Source organism: Canis lupus, unplaced genomic scaffold (genome assembly GCF_048164855.1).
Source record: "Canis lupus baileyi unplaced genomic scaffold, mCanLup2.hap1 Scaffold_283, whole genome shotgun sequence".
NCBI lineage: Eukaryota > Metazoa > Chordata > Mammalia > Carnivora > Canidae > Canis > Canis lupus.
The window spans coordinates 11,716-29,235 of record NW_027326518.1 but is presented as its reverse complement, the minus strand read 5'-3'; the positions used below and the strand labels follow the sequence as shown (position 1 = coordinate 29,235).

Genomic DNA, 17,520 nt, shown 5'->3' with positions numbered 1-17,520 from the left:
CGGGCTATAAAAATTATGGTGCATCCAAACAATGAACACTCTCCTAACCTTCAAAAGAATATGGGGACCTTTATATGGTGATTTGGAACTATTTAAAAAAAATACTATTAAGTAAAAGAAGAGTGACTTTAAAAGTATACAAGGCACATGAATGTTCATAGCAGAATATTCACAATCGTCAAAAGGTGGAAAAACCCAAATGTCCATTAAATGAATAAACAAAAGGTAGTATATACATACCAAAGAATATTATTCAACCATAAAAAGGAATAAAGTCTTGACACGTGCTACAACATGGATGACCTCAAAAACATTATGCTGAGTGAAAGAAGCTAGACACAAAATGACACATATTGTATGATTCCATTTTATTTATTTATTTGTTTGTTTATAATTTTTTTTTGGAGAGAGAGAGGGTGAGAGTGAGCGGGAGGGGAGAGGCAGAAGTAAAGGGAGAAAGAGAATCTCAAGCAGGCTCCTCGCCCAGCTCAAAGCCAATGCAGGGATCTCGGATCTCTGAGATCACAAATGGAGCAGGAATCAAGTCAGATACCCAACCGACTGAGCCACCCGGGGGGGCCTTTATAGGATTCCATTTATATGAAACATGAAGAATAGACAAATCTATAGAGACAGAAAGGAGATAAGCAGTTGCCAGGGCAGAGGGGAGGGGGAAAGGAGGAATGGGGATCCTTTGCTTTACGGGTGTGGTGTTTCCTTTGGGGATGACAAAAATGTCTTGGAACTAGATAGATATGCTACAACTGTGTGAGTTGTGTAAATGCCATCTGTGTAAAAATGGAGGAAAAATACATATGCATGTTTGCTTGAGTGAACATAAAGTATCTCTGGAAGGGCTTGTAAGAAACTGGATGTCTCCTGGCAGTGAACTGTGTGGTGTAGGATGGGAAAGAGCGATTTTTCTGAATAGCCAACGTCAGAAAGGGCTCTATCCAGGTTGCCATCCTTTAGCTCTCCTTCAGGTGGGCCCTAGAGACCTCCACTCCAACAGTGCAGCACCTCCAGCAGAAAGATGGTTCCCTCGGCCCCATACATAGGTCCACCAAAATCCCAGGGACTCAGTCTCAAAGTCCGCCTGCCTCCCTGTCCATCCCTGGACCAATCAGGATTTCCCAGGGAGGGTGCCACAGCAATCATTGGCTGAACTGGGAGGGGGTGGGGTCAGGTCCTACGAGTATCATTCTAAGAGTGGTCGTTAGACAGTTACATTTTCCTGGAAAAACTAGGAAACTGGAACCGCGGAAGGGAGAAAGAATGCCAGCAGGGGAAAGGTCGGATGAAAGAAATCCCGTGCACTCATGCCTGGAAATATGCCCCTTACCACTCCCCTCTTCAGGGAGGCGAAGGCCCATCAGCCCAAGGTGGTCTAACCCAGTGGCTGGGCCACCTTCAGGTGAGTGGTCGGAGTCTCTAAGCTCTGTCACATCGGGTATTGAGGGAGTGAGCAGTGACATCGACTATCTCACTTCGATAACCTGATCACTTTTACAGCTTTTTCTCTTTTCCCTGGGCTTGTATCCAGAAACTTTCAATGTTTTTCACTCCACCATCCCCCCACCCTCACTCCACCTCTGCACCAGGGATAACTTGCAACCTCTCTGCCTTGCTGGTGCAAGAACTTTCTGTCCAGTTTTTGCACACTTTGTACCTAGGGAATTGAGAGGAACCACTGGATGTGTCAATGACCCAAGCTGGACTGGGCTGAAACAAGCCAGACACATGGGGGAGGATGCAAGAAAGAGAGTGAAGGCAGACTGGGGGAAAGGAGGGGAGATATTGTTGGAGAGGACAGTCCTGGGGAATGACGGGGGTGGCTTCCCGACCAAATCATCACCACACACCCCCAGCTGGGAAATACTTTGCCCACCTAAGTGCATTCATGAAGTAATTACCCACCGGCTGCCATACAACAACAACAACAACACTTTTTTTTTTTTTTTTTATTGAGCCCCTGCTATATGCTTTGCACTCACTGGGACCTCAGAACAGCTCTGGTACAGAGGAAGAAACAGGCTCAGCGGGTTGTCACTTGGTCATAGAGGCAGGATTCGAACCCAAGCCCACCTGATTCCAAAACTCATAGATGGGTTTCCTTAAGATGGGTGTGACAGTAAGGTGAGGAGTGGGATGCTTCCAGGAGGGCCCTCAGTGCTACTTCACATAAGACCTTGGAGCTGAGGTCTCCCATAGTTGGGGTGGCTTTGTTCTCGGACCATCTCTCCTGAGCTGGCTCTCAACATGGGGGTAAGGGGTGGAGAGTGGGGAAGGAGGGGATCTGGCTGGGTCCTAATATCTTAGCACAAATTGTCCTTTAGAACTGGGGTTCACTGCGGATTTTGAAGTTTAAAAACATTCCATCTCTCCTGGATCTCTAAGGAATGAAATGAGGAGCATGGGGCCGTTAGAGGAGAGAGGAGCTCAGTGAAAATGGAGATGTGGTCTCAGAAGGGAAAAGGGGAGCCCAGAGCTTGCACAACATAAAGGGCTAGGGCTGCCAGAGTCGGTTTTCTCATCTGTGCGGCAGCAATGAAAACACCTGGGGGTTGCAAGAGTGTCTCATGCACTGTTGTCTGGGATATAGTTAGCGTGCAGAGGATGTCCAGCAGCTCCAGAAGTCCAGCCATATCTGGGGATGCTGCCTGGGGCTGGGCCTATCTGGTTAAGGGGCAGACATTAAGCTCTATGGGGTGCAGTTACAGCCCATAGTAAGAAGTTCCTGAGAGCTGGGAGTTGGTTGTCATGGGGACGATGCAGACAGTCTCTATGGTGATAGCTCGGTGAGGGGGTGCTGCTGACCTGGGAAAGCCTAGGGGGAAAGGTGTTCTGTTACCTCAGACACCAGAGTTTGGTTTCCATAGCAACAGCTATGGGGTTTAAGCAGCTTGGAGGCAGAGTTTGGAGGGTGGCAAGGAGCTGGCATGCACCTGGGGAAAGGGACAGGGTGTTTCCATGGTGAGAGCCAGGGAACTGAATGCTGGGTCACTCTTGGGACAGTTAGAGGGTTGGAAAGGGTGGTCTTCCCGACTGTTGGTCAGGACGGGGACATCCAGAAGTGAGTAGTAGCTCTCTAATGTCCGGAGGGGAAACGTGTGGTAACCATGGTTACAGCTGGCGGAGGAAGGTACATCTCCATGGGTGTGACTGATGAGGGAAGGGCTGTGTGACTAGGTTACAGGTAGAAGTTGGGCTGGTCGCCTTGGTAACAATGGGAAGTGGGACAGCTTGTCTCCATAGTGAGTGACATGGATCCTATAGATCCCTGGGCCCAGGGGATGGTCTCTTTGGTGACAGCCAGGAAAGAGGCCATCAGGTAGGAGCAGATTTGCTCCCTCCAGAGATACCTGAGGGGCGGGGCATGGCCACCAGTCATGCGAGCCAGCTGGGGCATGTCAATCTGTTTTAGTGGGTGACAGACAAGGCAGGTCTTCCCTGAAACTGGAGGGGTGGGGGTATTCAGGGTGACCTGGAAACATGGCCTGTCATTCTGCACACTTTGAGGGATTCACAGGGGAAGGAGGAATAGGGATACCCAATTTCCAGGTCATCATTGGGGAGAGGACAGAAGCCCAGTCTCCATGTGATCATGGGGCGTGATCACCGGATGAATTCGGAGATTTCCATTTTTTCTACATGTAAGGGGGAAAGGGGTTCAGTGTCCAGATGACCATAAGGGATGATAATCTTCAGTCTCCAGGGAGATGTAGAGGCCCTGAGGCCAATCTCCAGATAATCCTGGGGGTCCAGCCTCCAGGAGACCATGGGGGATGGTTCTGTCTGTTTTCAAGTAACCTCGGGAGGCGTGGTCAGTCTTCAGGAGACCTCAGGGTCTGTTGCCCTCCGGGGTGTTCAGGTGGCATGCCCCATCTCCTGGGGAAAGTCGAGGGAGGAGGGGAAGTCCACTGTCCAGGAGAGGTGTGGCCTTGATCAGTCTCCCAGAACTGGCTAGTCTATGAGGACCCCAGGGGGCGCAGCCAGTGTTCAAGACCACAGGAAGCCCCGTCAGCCTGCAGGGCGCCGCAGGGGGCGTGGCCAGTCTCCAGTCACGTGGCCGGTCTCCAAGAGACCGCAGAGCACTCGGCCAGCCGCCAAGCACCCCAATCATCTGCGCCCAGGGCCTAGACGCGCAACGGGGTCCAAGCAGCGGGGTCGCGCGCGCCTCCGGCCCAGCCACCGCCTCCGGCCCAACCCCAGCCCCAGCCGCCGGGCGCGGGGTCCGGCGCACCGGGCGCGCGGTAGCAGTAGACGCCAAAGAGGCGGCGCGTGGCGTCGGGGAATCCTAGGCTGCGGACGCCGGGCCGGCGGCCGCCGCAGCGCGCGCGCGGGTTCACGATGGGGTAGCGCGCGCTCCCGTCGGCCAGCCAGCCCGCGGTGCAGCGGTCCAGCAGCTGCAGCTTCCACGCCGCGAAGAGCTGTCCCACCTTGGCCACGGCCGCGCCGCGCGCCGCGCACGCACGCGCTGCTCCCGAGAAGGGCACGGGCCGCAGCGGCTTCAGGAAGAACACACGTCCTGCAGTGGAGTGGGGGAGAGTGCTTAAGGCCAATCTCGGGAGCTGGCCTCCCCAGGATTCAGACGCTTTCCACCTCCCACGTGCCTGCAACCCAGGACCCGAACCACAGGACTCGGGAGCACCCCCACCCCTGCAGTCCTGGATCCCAGCCTTGGCCGGGGCAGCGTCGGTGCCAGGCGATGCTTGACTGCCGCGCCTTGGCAGTCCGGGGGTGGGATATCCCGGTCTGGACCCCCCGCCCCGAGGGTCGGAGTGGATAGAAGGGGCTAAACGGAGGAAACTGAGAGGGCGGGAAAGAGATTGAGAGGGAGGGGAACCTGGAAGAGGACTCTCAAGGGGCGGGGCCTCGCGGACAGGGCGGATCCCGAGCCTGCGGGGGGGCGGGGTCTCCTCCCCGGGGGCGGGGCCTACACACCCGGGAGGTTGGATGTGAAGCAGAAGGCGTCGTAGCGTTCCTCGGCGTTATGGCGGTAGCCGTAGTTGCGCACGCCCCCGGAGGCGCCGCCGCCGCCGCCGCCGGTCCCGGCGCTCCCGGCTCCGCCCAGGCCGCCGCAGGGCTCCCGGGGCTGGCTCACCGGGTACTGCACGGAGCCGTCGCGCAGCCAGCCTGCATTGCACCAGTCCAGGCCATCGCGCCAGGCCGCGTGCAGCTGCTCTGCCGACGCCAGGATGCCGTCCTGCTCAGCGCAGGCGCGCTGCGCCTCGGTGAAGGTCAACTTGTAGCGGCCTCCACGGGGGTGGTAAGGGAAGACAACGCCTGGGAGGACAGACATAGGGCTCAGCTCGGGAATCCCAGCCCTCCCCTACCCACCTGACATCTGAGGTGCTGCGTAACTCTTCAACCTAGAGTTTCCACTCCATCCCTCACTCTGGCCTTAGTCCTACCACACGGGTTCTCAGCTCACTTCCCTGTGGTTCTCCTTGCCTTACGCATGGGATTCACTTGACCTTCCCTTTTATTTACTTAATCATGGCCACCCACTTCTACCACTGGAGACCTTTGCTTATGTACTTTGTTTTCCACTTTCCATCTGCTGCACTCCTATTCATCCTTCAAAACCCAGCCCCCACCACCCTTCTTCCTTCAGTCTTTAGTGCTTCGGACAATTCCTCAGCACTGGGAGCTTCCATCTGGTCAAGCCCTGAGCTCATGGAGCTGGGAATGTCTGTGACCACTGCTGACTCACCCAACAGGGACCCGAGACCTCTTTGATCCCCAACATTATCCAGGGCAGTTCCCACTGGTTTCTCTTCCACCTTCAGTTCTTATAACTTGTCCTTCATTGGACCTACAGTCAACTCAGCTCATCAGCATTCTGTGTGTATGTTTGAGGGGCAGACCTTGGAGATGGAACATGCATCTTTCAGCAGACTCTGGGAGGAGCAAACAGGGGCCAGAAAGAAGACCTGGAGCCTGAAGGCGGAGGCTCGAGTTCTAACTCCGCCACTCACTTGCATGGGCAAGGCTCTAACCTCTCTGAGCTAGTTGCTCATCTGCTGGTAATAACATCTCCCTCAGACTTTTTGGGAAAATTAAACAAGAGACTTCAAAGACCTCTTCAAGCTCTTTGAAAATGTCCAATAAAGAAGAGGTGCTGCTATTATTGCTGTCATTTGCTATTGTTGGGAGGTTCAACAAGTAAGGGCTCTGAAATCTCTCCCAGAATCTTCTCTGGGGGACTGAGGAAGGCGACCCAAGTGGGAGATAACTCCTCAGATAGAAACCCCACTTTCCAGCTCCACAGTCAGAGCACCCCATCTCCCAGCCGCAGTGATTGGCTCATGGATGGACACATGACTCAACCTGGGCCAATGAGGGACAACCCTGAGACTCTAGCTAGCACTGCTAGGAAATTAATAGCTAAGTTGGAGGAGGGAAGCCTGGCTCTACTTTTTGGTTCCATCAGGGGAAACCTGCCTGAAGAACACTCACTTAGGGAAACAGAGCTGAGGGACGAATTCCTGACATGGTGTGAGTGGATCTCCCTGGATTTCGCTGGGCCTGGATACTACCCCCAGGGTTTCCCAAAGCCCTTACTGTTGGCACTTTAGACTGGATCATTCTTGGGGATGTGAGGGGGGAGAGACACGACTGTTCTGTGCATTGTAGGATGTATTGCAGCATCCCTGACCTCTGCCCACTAGATGCCATCAGCAACCCCCTCTAGCCATTGCCAATGTTCCTGGGGAGGAAATTCACCTCAGATCAGAACCATTACCCTACCCTACCAAGCCTCAAATTCTTTTAGGCCAACTTGATTTGGTTTCTGTCCTTTGCAATACTTCCTACCCTCCTCCCTTAGAAACTTGCTTCATCCTGTCCATAAGCTGGTTACCTTCCAGGTCCAGCTTGACCATGCCAGTGTCATCCTCCAGCTCATTGGTGACCTCGCATTCGTAGCGCCCGTAATCCTGCAGCGTAACATTTCGGAGAACCAGGGAGGCATCCCCGGGTCCATCGCCCTGCAGTTCGGCCCGCCCGCGGTAGCTGCCAAATGCTCGGTGCTGGGGCCCCAGCGCCACGAAGACGTCGGCAAAGGCCAGTGGATCCACCACCTTGGTCCACTTGAGGCGCACCCCGTCGTGGTCGTGGGCGGCTGCCTCATAGTGGTAGCGGCAGGGCAAGACGATGGTGCCCCCCCTGTGACTGACCACCTGCCCAGGCGCCGTCTGCACCACCACGGAGCCCGACTCACCCTCTGCGGGAGGGTCAAGTAGGGTTCAGAAGAGGTCCTAGGGGGCAGGGTGAGGAACCTGGGGAAGGGAATCCCGGGAAAGGGAATTCCAGGGAAGTGCTGTGGGAAGAAGGCTTGGGCGGAGGTCAGGGGGTCGGAAGGTTAAAGGAGATCAGGAAAGGGAACTAGGACTCAGAGGGTGAGGGACTTGGGGGGGGGGGGTGTCTATGACCCTCAGGAATGCTCCATGCCTACCCACTGTATCCTCCCTGCTCCCAGGCAGTCACATTCGGGCAGGACTCCTGCAGGGCAAGACCCGCTTCCGCTGTCAGACTCACCGAGCACGTGCACGACCTTCTTCCGTCCGCGCTGCGCCCCTGCGGGGGCCGTGAGCAGCAGGACTCCCCAGGCCGCAGCCCAGAGCGCGCCGGCACCGAGGGCCGCCCGAGCACACACCTGGGGGCACAGGGTACTCGGTCCCGCCTCCTGGACTTGGCCTGTCGGAGGACCAGCCTCCTGACCTTCCTTCCCCACCGCGAGGACTTCTCGCGTGCCCAGGTCCCCACCCTGGCCAGGGTCCCAGAGGACTCGCCCAAGGAGAAGGCTGGCGGACCCTTCCAGCCCTCCCCCTCCCCCCACCCCCCTACCCCCCTACCCCCGCCGCACTCTCCCGGGACTTCACATTCCCGCTCCTCCGCCAAGCCCACGCCCCCGGGCTCACTTGCCCAGGGTCTGGCGCCCGCAACCCGCCAGCTCCCCTAACCCCAACCCCTAAGGCTCGGAGCTCCGCCCCCTTCCGTGGCCGGCCCCGGCCAGGATTGGGAGGGAGGGGGGAGGAGCTGGAGCAGCGGCAGCGGCAAGGTTATCGGTGCGCCAGGAGACTGCAGCAAAGCGGCCGGGGTGTGGGGGCGGCGGGGGAGGGGGGTGCCAGGGGGAGAGTCAGAGAGGGGTAGAGACGCGGAGAGAGGGCGAGGAAAGGGAAAGAGACAGAGAGAAAAGCAGGGAGAGATGAGGAGAGACGGATGGAGAGAGAGGGAAAGACACAGAGAAGGGTAAGGAAAGATGGAGAAAGGGTAAGGAAAGAAGGGAGAGAGGAAAGAGAGCAAGAGGGGCAAAGAGAAGAGAGGGCTTGGAGGGAGGGAGAGATAGAGACTCGGAGGATGAGAAGAGGGACCAGGAAGACCAAAAGAGGGAGAGAAAAGTAGGGAAAGGAGAGGCAGAGTTGGAGATGCAGAGATAGAAGAGGGTGAGAGACGGCAGGGACGGGAGAGACGGAGCGGGGAGAGACTGAGAAGAGAAGCACGGAGGGACGCAGGTTCAGACACGGAGCCAGACAATCCCAGAGAGGCACCTACCGGGACCCGCGCCCGCGGCCCCACTCACCATCTTGCCCGTGCGGCCCCCGCCGAGCGGCCCCTACGCGCCGGGACTGCGCTCCCCGCACACCCAGGAAGGACTGGGCAAGTCCCTTCGGGCGGCGCAATCCCGGCGTCTGCCTGCAAGGGGAGGAGGGAGGCGAACGGGGGTGCGGGGAGGAGCTTTAAAGGGAACGCGGCGACGCGCACTCGTCGAGGAAACCCGGGCGCGGGCGGAGGAAGGACCGCACTGGACAGTCAGTGCAGGACAATGATCCTGCTGGCTGACCTTGGGTGGGCAGAGGAACCTCTGGGCCTCAGTTTAACTCTCTGTAAAATGGAGGAAGGGGGACTGACGGAGTCTTCCATCTAGGATGCCCAAGGTGAGCCGGGGGGCTGAGTAACCTGGGAAAGGGGCGTGGCCTGCAGGCCTCAGTTTTCCCATTTGTCACTTGGTGGCCATCGAGGTGTCCTGGGCCCTGGCACCCAAGAGGGGCTCACTCGGCGGGGTGGGGGCCCACAACAGTCACACACTCTGCAGAGGGAACATGCAGCAACAGGTCCAAATCTGACTCTGCCTTTTACCTATGTAGGACCTTGGAAGAGAGACTTGGTATCTTTGAGCCTCAGTTTCCACCTCCAGGAAATGGAGTGCTGTTTTTTTGTTTTTCAGGTTTTATTTATCTGAACTAGACAGAGAGAGAGAGAGAGAGAGAGAGAGAGAGAGAGAGCATGTGCAGACAGAGGGAGAAGCAGACTCCCTGCTGGGCAGGAAGCCTGATGCGGAGCTCCATCCCAGGACACTGAGATCATGATCTGAACTGAAGGCAGATGCTTAACCGACTGAGCCACCCAGGCACCCCAAGTACTGGTTCTTTGGTGAAGATCCAAAGGTTAGACATACAATGGGTTCCTAAAAAATGTTGGTAGGGGTGGTGAGCAGGGGAGCCTGATCAAGCCTCTGACCCACTCTGGGCCTGAGTCACCCCGAACCTGGCCCTTTACCCAAGTTCAAAAATCAAATCAGGAAAAAAAAAAATGAGCCTTTCCCCCCAACCCCTTGGCTGCCTCCTCAGCCCCAGTTTCCCCAAAATATGAGCCAATCATACAGCAGAGTCAAGGTTATAGGGTCCACGGTTGGATGGGCTAGGCCAGGGCTCAGTCCTTTAGCTCAGATGCATCCAGGAGCCATGACCTCTGATCAGGACATTTGCAGCCTATGAGCTCAGTTTCCCCATCAGGAATATGGGGTGAGATCCAGCATTATAACACTTGAGGTTAGCCCTTGGTAATGGTATATGGTAGGTGCTTAATAACTGTGCCACACCATTTGTTATTATAATTTATTGTCAGATTTTGGGTGTTTCTCTCCTGACTGACCTCAGGCTGGTCTTTGGACCTCTCTGAGCCTCCATTTTCCCCATCTGGAAGATGGAGCTGTGCACACCAGCCAGAGGCTGACTGCTGCTGTCCAGCACCTCTGGCTCCTGGTGGTCATGCTGGCAGTGATGGGTAGGCCCTCATGGGGTGAATGAAGCAAGTCCTTCACCTCTGAATCCTGAAACACTCAGGCAGCAGCAATATTTGGGCATCAAAAGGTTTTTTACTAAAAGGATCCATGGGGGTATGATGGGTAAATTCTGGAGTAGAACAGTCTGTATGGGATTGGGGTACCATGACAGTTGAACATGTCTAGGCCTCAAGGGCACATGTGTCCCCTGGGTCTCCCATCCAGCTCATTGGCCTGATACCACCATAGCCAGAACCAAAGACACCTGGAGATGTACTTTCTATCTCTAAGAGACCCAGCCCACCCTTCCCACAGCAGGGCTGGCTGGGCATGGAAACCGAGTCCTGGGTCGTCTCCAGCCCTGTCAATGCTCCTTCTTGTGGTGTGCCAGAGGACCAGGGGGTGGGCGCAAGAAGAAGGCAGGCCACCACAGGCAGCGGAAGGCCAGCAGATGGGGACCCAGCGCATATAGCAGGTTGTACCCGAAGAAGCTGGCCCAGGCGTCGTCAGGCACGCGGTAGGTGAAGGGCGTGCGAAGATGCATGGAGGCACCCATGTGTGAGAACTGTGCCTAGTGGCCACACAAGGAAGATGTATGTCAGGAGCCAGGAGAGAACAAGTCCCAGCAACATCCCACCTTAGGGAGCCCAGGGGGTCCCTGTCCCTCTCACTGGCTGCTGACATGTCTCCCCTCTCTAGTTCATCTGTCTGCCTCTAAATATCTCTGGGTCCACATTTCCTGTCTGTCTATGAACCTCTCCCCAGCTGTCTAACCATTACCATCTTCACACTGTTGGACCCTGTTTTCCATCTCTGACCTGGGTCCAGCTCCTCCTCCCTACCCCAGGCAGCTGCCTTTGACACAAATCCTGTTGATTCTACCCCAGAGATGTCTTCCAGGTCTCCACTGCTCGGGCCTCAGGCTTCATAACTTTCCATCAGGAATCCTGAAACAGGCCCCCCAGCTCTGACTGGGCCCTCCACAGCTCAAACACATTCCATGGCTCCCCCAGCTCAGAGTTCAAAGCCTTCAGTATCTAGCTGTCAAATTCTCTTGCCTCTGCCTCTGTGTTGTGGTTCTACTAAACCACTATCCCCCTCTATGTCTTTATGCTGTTCCCATTTCTGAAATGCTCTTCCTTGCCTAGAGAATTCATATCCATACACCAAAACCCAGCTCCTATGCCCACTCTTTTAGGAAACGTTCCCCTTCTGGAATTGCTCTCAGCCCCTATCCTTTCCTCTCTCTAGTTATGACCCCATAGGGTTGGGAGTGTTTGGGTCAGGTACTTTCTCCCCGTAACTAGGGAATCCTAGGGTACCAAGCTGGGGCTGGGGCCTCTCAGAGGCTCAGCATCACTCTGTTCAGGGAGAGCACAAAAGCAATTGATGGGCAGGCAGAAAATTTCTTCCCTACAGACCCAACCACACCTCCCCCGCCCCACACCACACCTGGCCAACAGCTCCAGCAAACACCAAGGCCCAGTCAGGCAGCCAAGAACAGCCAGGGAAGATGAGGGCATAGGCAGCCAGGCCATAGAAGGGCATAACGTAGAACATGTACACCAGCATCTGAAGGACACACAGCCAATAGAATGAGCAGCAGCTGCCTTCCTGACACCCCTGAGGTGGAAGCCCCAGGGAGGATCTGACCAACCTCAGACCTCAGGCTCTCTGCACATCTCAACCCTGTGTACATCGCTCCTCTGTTTCCCTTGCGTATCCAGCCCCCTGAGCTCCACCACATACATACATACACACACTGAACCCACCCACGTTATTCCAGAAGTGGCAGGTGACCCTGGCCTGGCCAACTGGAACACTCCAGTCCCCCCTGCCCCCCGGCCATAATGATCAGTGACAGGATGGGCATATTATTCAGTGATGATGGCATGTGGGCCAATCAAAGCCTGCCTGAGATTTATGCTTAAGCTCTGGAGATATAAAAGCTCACATTCCTCTGGGGTGGCTAAGTAGGGCAGATGGCAGCCTGGCGCTGCCCAAGACTATCTCTGCAATCCCACAAAGTGACTACTTGGGAGTGGAGTCCATGCAAAGAAAACAGAGCCCAGAGACACAGGTAGCCTTAGCTCCTAGATCCAGCCATACTTGAAGACCATATCTGTCTTCCAAAATGAATTTTTGATAGGACAACAAACTGACTTGTGTTTCTGATACCTGCTTCAAAGAGGACTTGCTAGACCTCTATCCATGGCAGGACCATATGCTCTCTCTTCCCATCTGTCCTCTCACCTGCACCTTCGGATAGGCCACGGGGTCCCGTAGGTATGGCTCGTACTGATAGATGTAGACAAAGCAGGCATCTGTGGGGCAGTCAAGCACCACCTGGAGCAGAGAGACAAACCAACAACCTACCTCAAGAAGCCATTTTTCCCACAAGAAGCCTTTTCTACCCTCCCAAGCGAGTCCCATACCCCTTGCTCTGGCCTCCGTTAGCCTTGGTTCTCTCTCTTTGGCTGGGAAGGGTACAGAGAATGGGGCTTTGTCATGGAACACTCAGATGAGACTTGATGAAGAACTTCCCTGGTTGATGAGAAAGGCAAGCAGTGGCCTTTTTGCATTGGCTAAAGGAACACGGTTGACGGGGACAGAAGAGTGGGCTGGAGGCAGAAGAAAGATCGGTTGACAACTGCAGACTCACCAGGCCCCGGAAGAAGGTGAAGAGTCCAGTGAGGGTGAGGTATATGACAAGGGCCAGGTCAACTGGACGTCTCAGGATGCCCTTTCTTTGTTCCTCCTGTACCTGCCCCATAGGAGACAGACAGTGTGAGAAGTCTGGTATCCAGCAGGCACTCAATAAGGCTTCATCCCTTCTTTCCTAATGGCCAAGGAGATGCTTCCAAAGAGGCAATGTTTCTTTTATTTTTTTTAATATTTTATTTATTCATGAGGTATACAGAGAGAGAGGTAGAGGGAGAAGCAGGCTGCCCGCAGAGAGCCCAATGTGGGATTCGATCCCCAGACCCCAGGATCACGACCTGAGCCAAAGGCAGAAGCTCAACCACTGCATGACCCAGTGCCCCTACCACCCGCTTTAAATATTTTATTTATTTGACAGGGAGAGAACACAAGCAGAGGGAGCAGCAAGCAGAGGCAGAGGGAGAAGCAGGCTCCCAGCTGAGCAGGGAGCCAGAGCAGGGACCCTGGGATCATGACCTGAGCCGAAGGAGACACTTAACCGACTGAGCCACCCAGGCACCCCCAAAGAGCCAATGTTTCCGATCAGAAGTAACTCTAATGAGGGACACTCGGGCATGTTGGCACTTACCATAGTGGGGTTACAGCAGGTTGGTGCCCTGGACTGGTTGAAGATCCTCATGCCAGCCCAGCATGGGACTAGCACATAGGGGATGGCAAGGAATAAGGTAGGTCTGACCTCTGAGCTGTATTTACCTATCATGGTAGGAGAGAGGGAGTATCACTCAGTGAGGATCACCCAGGCCTGGTGTGACCCATGAGTCACACCAGACCCCCTGGCTGGAAGTAGTAATTCCCAAATGCAATCTTTATTCAAGCTCTGGCACCTCTGGCTCCCCAGTGCTCATAAGGTGGTGTCCATGTTCCTCAGCCCGGCCTGCTTCAATTTACTTTCTGGATATGGCTTCTATGCTTCAGCTGTTCTTTGCTCCCCTTTGATACACCCTGGGTGTCCCTCCTGCTCAGCCACCCCCACATACTGGGCTGCCTCTCCCCTCTACCTCCCAAGACCTACTTATGAACCTTCTAGGTGTAGCACAGTGACCCAGACTGAGGAGATGGGATCCTTCAAAACCAAGTCCTTACCAAGGATGTTTCCTGGGAGGAACACGAGGATGGTCATGATGAAAGATCCCAGCCAGTATAGTCCAAGGTTCCGGTATCTCTTCCTGAGGCAGGGGATGTGGGGTGACCAATAGATGCCTGTTCCCCAGTCTCAGAGCCCTAGCAAGGGTCTACCCTGGGCTCCTCAACTCTAGGTCCCTCCCAGTTTTGTCCAGGACAGAAGAGACAACAGGGAGATGAATGAGGGACTGAACAGATCGTCTGTCTGAGGACAGAAGTGGCTGCCTAGGCACAGGAGTGTACAAGACAAGAGAGCTGACTACCATTCACTCCTGTGACATTCCCTGGAAACTTCTCCTGACCACTCCTGGCTGGAGCCCTAGAGAGGTCTTTCCTCTACAGACGCTTCTGATTGCATCCAGGATTGGGACCCCATCTGAGGACTTGATCTCCTTCCCAGGATCCAAGTGGCACTCACCCATCCCCCCACGAACCTTCTGCGGATGGCACCAGCCATGGCCAGGTAGAGGAGGTAGTGAACCGTGCCATCCCAGTAGCAGATGAAGATTCCGTGTGCAGTGCGCAAGTAGGGCTCTCCCTGCAGGGGCAGGTCAGGGCTCAGCTGGGCAGAAGGGCAGGAGGCATCCCTGGTGACCCCCTACATACCTCCTTGTTATAGAAGTCCATGAAGCCCACCACGTAGCCATCTTCCTGGAGAGCAATCAGGAGGTCCACCACAGAGGTGAAGGAGAAGACAGCAAATACTGTGGGGAGAGTGGGCGGGGCATGGCCCAGGTGGGGGCGGGGCCTGAGGCAGTGTGTCTGGGACCCAGAGTCCAGGTAAGGAACTAGGCTCAGCTGCTCCCAGTCACCATTCCACAGGTCACATGACCCACAGCCCTGCCTCTTGAGGAGGCACAGTCCCTGCCTCTGGGAGTCCTCAGGCTGAGAAGGCACTGACCCTGCCCTCAGGAAATCCCAAAGTGATGAGGAAGTATGGTCTTTTAGGGGCTCCCAATCTGATGTAAAGATACAGTCCTGCTCTCAGGAGCCCCAGGTCTGAAGTGGGAGGTCCTCTGAGGTTCCCCAACCAATGAGGTTTCTCCAGTCTCTTTGAAGTTCTCCAGTCTGATGGAAGCCCTTTAAGGGGATGGAGGAGGCCCCTGCTCACACCGTTCTCTCCTACTAACTTACCAGCATAGAGTGGGTCATAGTAGATCTCGCCGGGGGACAAGTTGTAGATAGTCACAAAAAGAAGACCCAGGATCAGGGCACTCATCAATGCCAGCCCCAGGGGGCTATAAAGAGGGAAAACAAGTCAGAGAAGCCAGGCCCAGTGCTGAGGCCCCACCCCACCCTGGTGAGGGCAAAAGCAGGTTCCAGGATGCTCCAGATATTGAGACTGAAATTTTTCCATCCAGGAATCTCCTATCCTGAAACTGCCCTTTCCCATCACTAGGCTGTTACCTGAGCTGTTTCTCCCTCCTGGAAACTCCTTCCAGAAATCTCTTCCACTTGGCAAACTCCTACTGACCCTTTATGGCCTATCTTTCATGGTTCCTCCTCTAGGAAGCCCTCCCTGACTCCCTAGAAAGACTCATTGCCAAACTTAGGCCAAGTACAGAGGGGGCATCAGTTAACTCTTTCTGACTACACAATCCATCCCGTCACTTGCTGATATATGTTTGATTCGGTTTGCTGCCAGTCATTCAACACCACAAAGCCACTGTGTGGCCAGACCCAGCTTCTAAACCTGTCAGGTCTCTAGTGCTCAGCACTGTACACCTCACTTTCTGAACCTCCTGACTCCTCCCAGCTGAAGTCCAAATGCTTCTATCAACTCCACCCAACCCCTGCCCAGATCTGTCCCAATCAACCAGGTAAGACAGGTCAACCAGTTGCATAGATAATAAATAGAAGCCAGGATGGAAGCCTCCAACACTAGTGGGAAGAGTGGGAAAGCTCTCCAAGGTCCTACACTCCCCTACACTCTCTTCAAGCTCCTACCTTTTCACGGACCCCTTTGGCACCTAAGATCCCCATCCTGGCCCTATCTGACCAACAATGACAATTATACTAATCAGATGAGACCACACAAGCCTATGCACATGATTTGTAATCCTTAACTGTAACTATGGGATGAGGTCTAGGATTATATTCATTACACACTGAAGAAACACAGGCTCCCAGAAGCAATCAGGCTCACCCAGGATCCAGGGGGATGGAGGCAGGAATTTGTACCCAAGGAGCCAACCCCACAGTCAAGACTCCCTCTACCCCATGTCTTGAGTTGAACTAGGTTGGGGAGTGTGAGGGCTTGCAGATGCCCGGCACCCTAGTGACAAGATCCACAGGGCTGGGGTTAGGAGACAAGAGAGGTCACAGCATGTGGGGGACACTGAGGCTAAAGACAGGGTGGGCCAAATTTTAACAGAAGAAAGTCTCAGGCCTGCGATAGGCGATGGAGGGGTGGTGGAACAGAACTCCAGTGTGCGTGTGTCAAGAGCTGGGTAATCAGAACCTTATCTGGGGCAATACTTTGACCTTTGGTAACTTTGGAGCTGGGCACATCCCTGGGAAGATCCCAGAAACCCTCCAAAACTCTGCCCTGGGGGAGGGGGGGTCCACTCTGTTTCTCAACCTCCTTTCCCTTCAAGCCCAAAATGTCCTAGGAGCGCCCCCCCCCCATCAACACAGAGCTGCCAGGCCCGCGGAAAGGGGCCTTCAGGTTGCATGGCGGGGGACAGTTCTGGCCTAGCCCTCTCCCTCCCGGCAGGAGCCGCGCAGGGACTCAGGGCTCGGGGGAGCCCGGCTCGCCGCCCGCGCATCCTCGCCTCCCGCCACCGCCGTCCCGGTCCCCCGTTCCCCCTCCCCCGAGGCCGCCCCGGCCCCTCCTGGCCCCTCCCCTCACGCACTGCGAGAGCGCCGAGACGTGGCTGAGCACATAGGACAAGGGGAGGGCGCCGAGCGACAGAGCCGCGATCTTGCCGGCCAGCGGCGGGATGTCCATGGTGGCGGCGCCTGGACCCAGGCTCGGTCCCCGCGCGGCCTCCAGGGCGCTCCGCAACTCCGCGGCCCGCGCGTCTAGGTGGAGGGGGGGTCAGCAGGGACCTGGCCGGCCCCGCCCCGCCCCGCCCGGCGCAAAGGTCGCCCCCCGCTGCGCCAAGGGCTGGCTGCTGTTCCCTAACAGGCCAGCGCGTCCTGGGGAGCCTGAGGCCCCTCGCCCTTGCAGCGGTCCCTTCCCCCTCCTCTCCCCTCACTTCTCAGTAGCCTTCCCCGCTGCCCAGCCTCAGTTTCTCTAGTAAAGGCTAGAACACCTTGTCTCTGGACGCTTCCGCTCTTGAGGCGGGGGACTGCAACCTGGAGACCCTGGGCTAGCAACTTCGTTCTAAGTGAATTTGTTCTCCAGGCCTCCTTCTGCACTTCTGCTCTCTCTGTCCTAAGGACCCGTGTACCTACCTTGACCCTGAACTGGTCCCGTTTTATTTTTAAGATTTTATTTATTCATGGGGCAGAGAGGCAGAGACACAGGCAGAGAGAGAAGCAGGCTCCCCACCAGGAGCCCGATGCGGGACTCCATCCCAGGACCCCAGGATCACGACCTGAGCCACCCAGGTCCCCAAAAGGGGTCCCTTTTTAATTCCACATTCCCTAGACATTCCTCCCTC

The 17,520-nt window shown here is 55.5% G+C and overlaps 2 protein-coding genes across 2 annotated transcripts; both read right to left on the bottom strand.

The window, feature by feature from the left end:
* Nucleotides 1-3,401: 3,401 nt before the first annotated feature.
* LOC140629858 (hyaluronan and proteoglycan link protein 4) lies at nucleotides 3,402-8,745 on the bottom strand. Its single transcript, XM_072819361.1, has 5 exons — nucleotides 8,588-8,745; nucleotides 7,543-7,660; nucleotides 6,866-7,228; nucleotides 4,945-5,286; nucleotides 3,402-4,528 (listed from the first exon to the last, which is right to left on the bottom strand). Exons 1-5 carry the CDS (start codon nucleotides 8,588-8,590, stop codon nucleotides 4,137-4,139), a joined length of 1,218 nt encoding a protein of 405 aa, XP_072675462.1. The 5' UTR covers nucleotides 8,591-8,745; the 3' UTR covers nucleotides 3,402-4,136.
* A 1,143-nt stretch (nucleotides 8,746-9,888) lies between these two features.
* LOC140629859 (transmembrane 6 superfamily member 2-like) lies at nucleotides 9,889-16,951 on the bottom strand. The gene is made up of 10 exons (XM_072819362.1): nucleotides 16,768-16,951; nucleotides 15,047-15,150; nucleotides 14,519-14,616; nucleotides 14,347-14,450; nucleotides 13,874-13,956; nucleotides 13,359-13,483; nucleotides 12,732-12,833; nucleotides 12,323-12,415; nucleotides 11,522-11,641; nucleotides 9,889-10,640 (listed from the first exon to the last, which is right to left on the bottom strand). Exons 1-10 carry the CDS (start codon nucleotides 16,860-16,862, stop codon nucleotides 10,434-10,436), a joined length of 1,131 nt encoding a protein of 376 aa, XP_072675463.1. The 5' UTR covers nucleotides 16,863-16,951; the 3' UTR covers nucleotides 9,889-10,433.
* Between the last annotated feature and the right edge of the window lie 569 nt (nucleotides 16,952-17,520).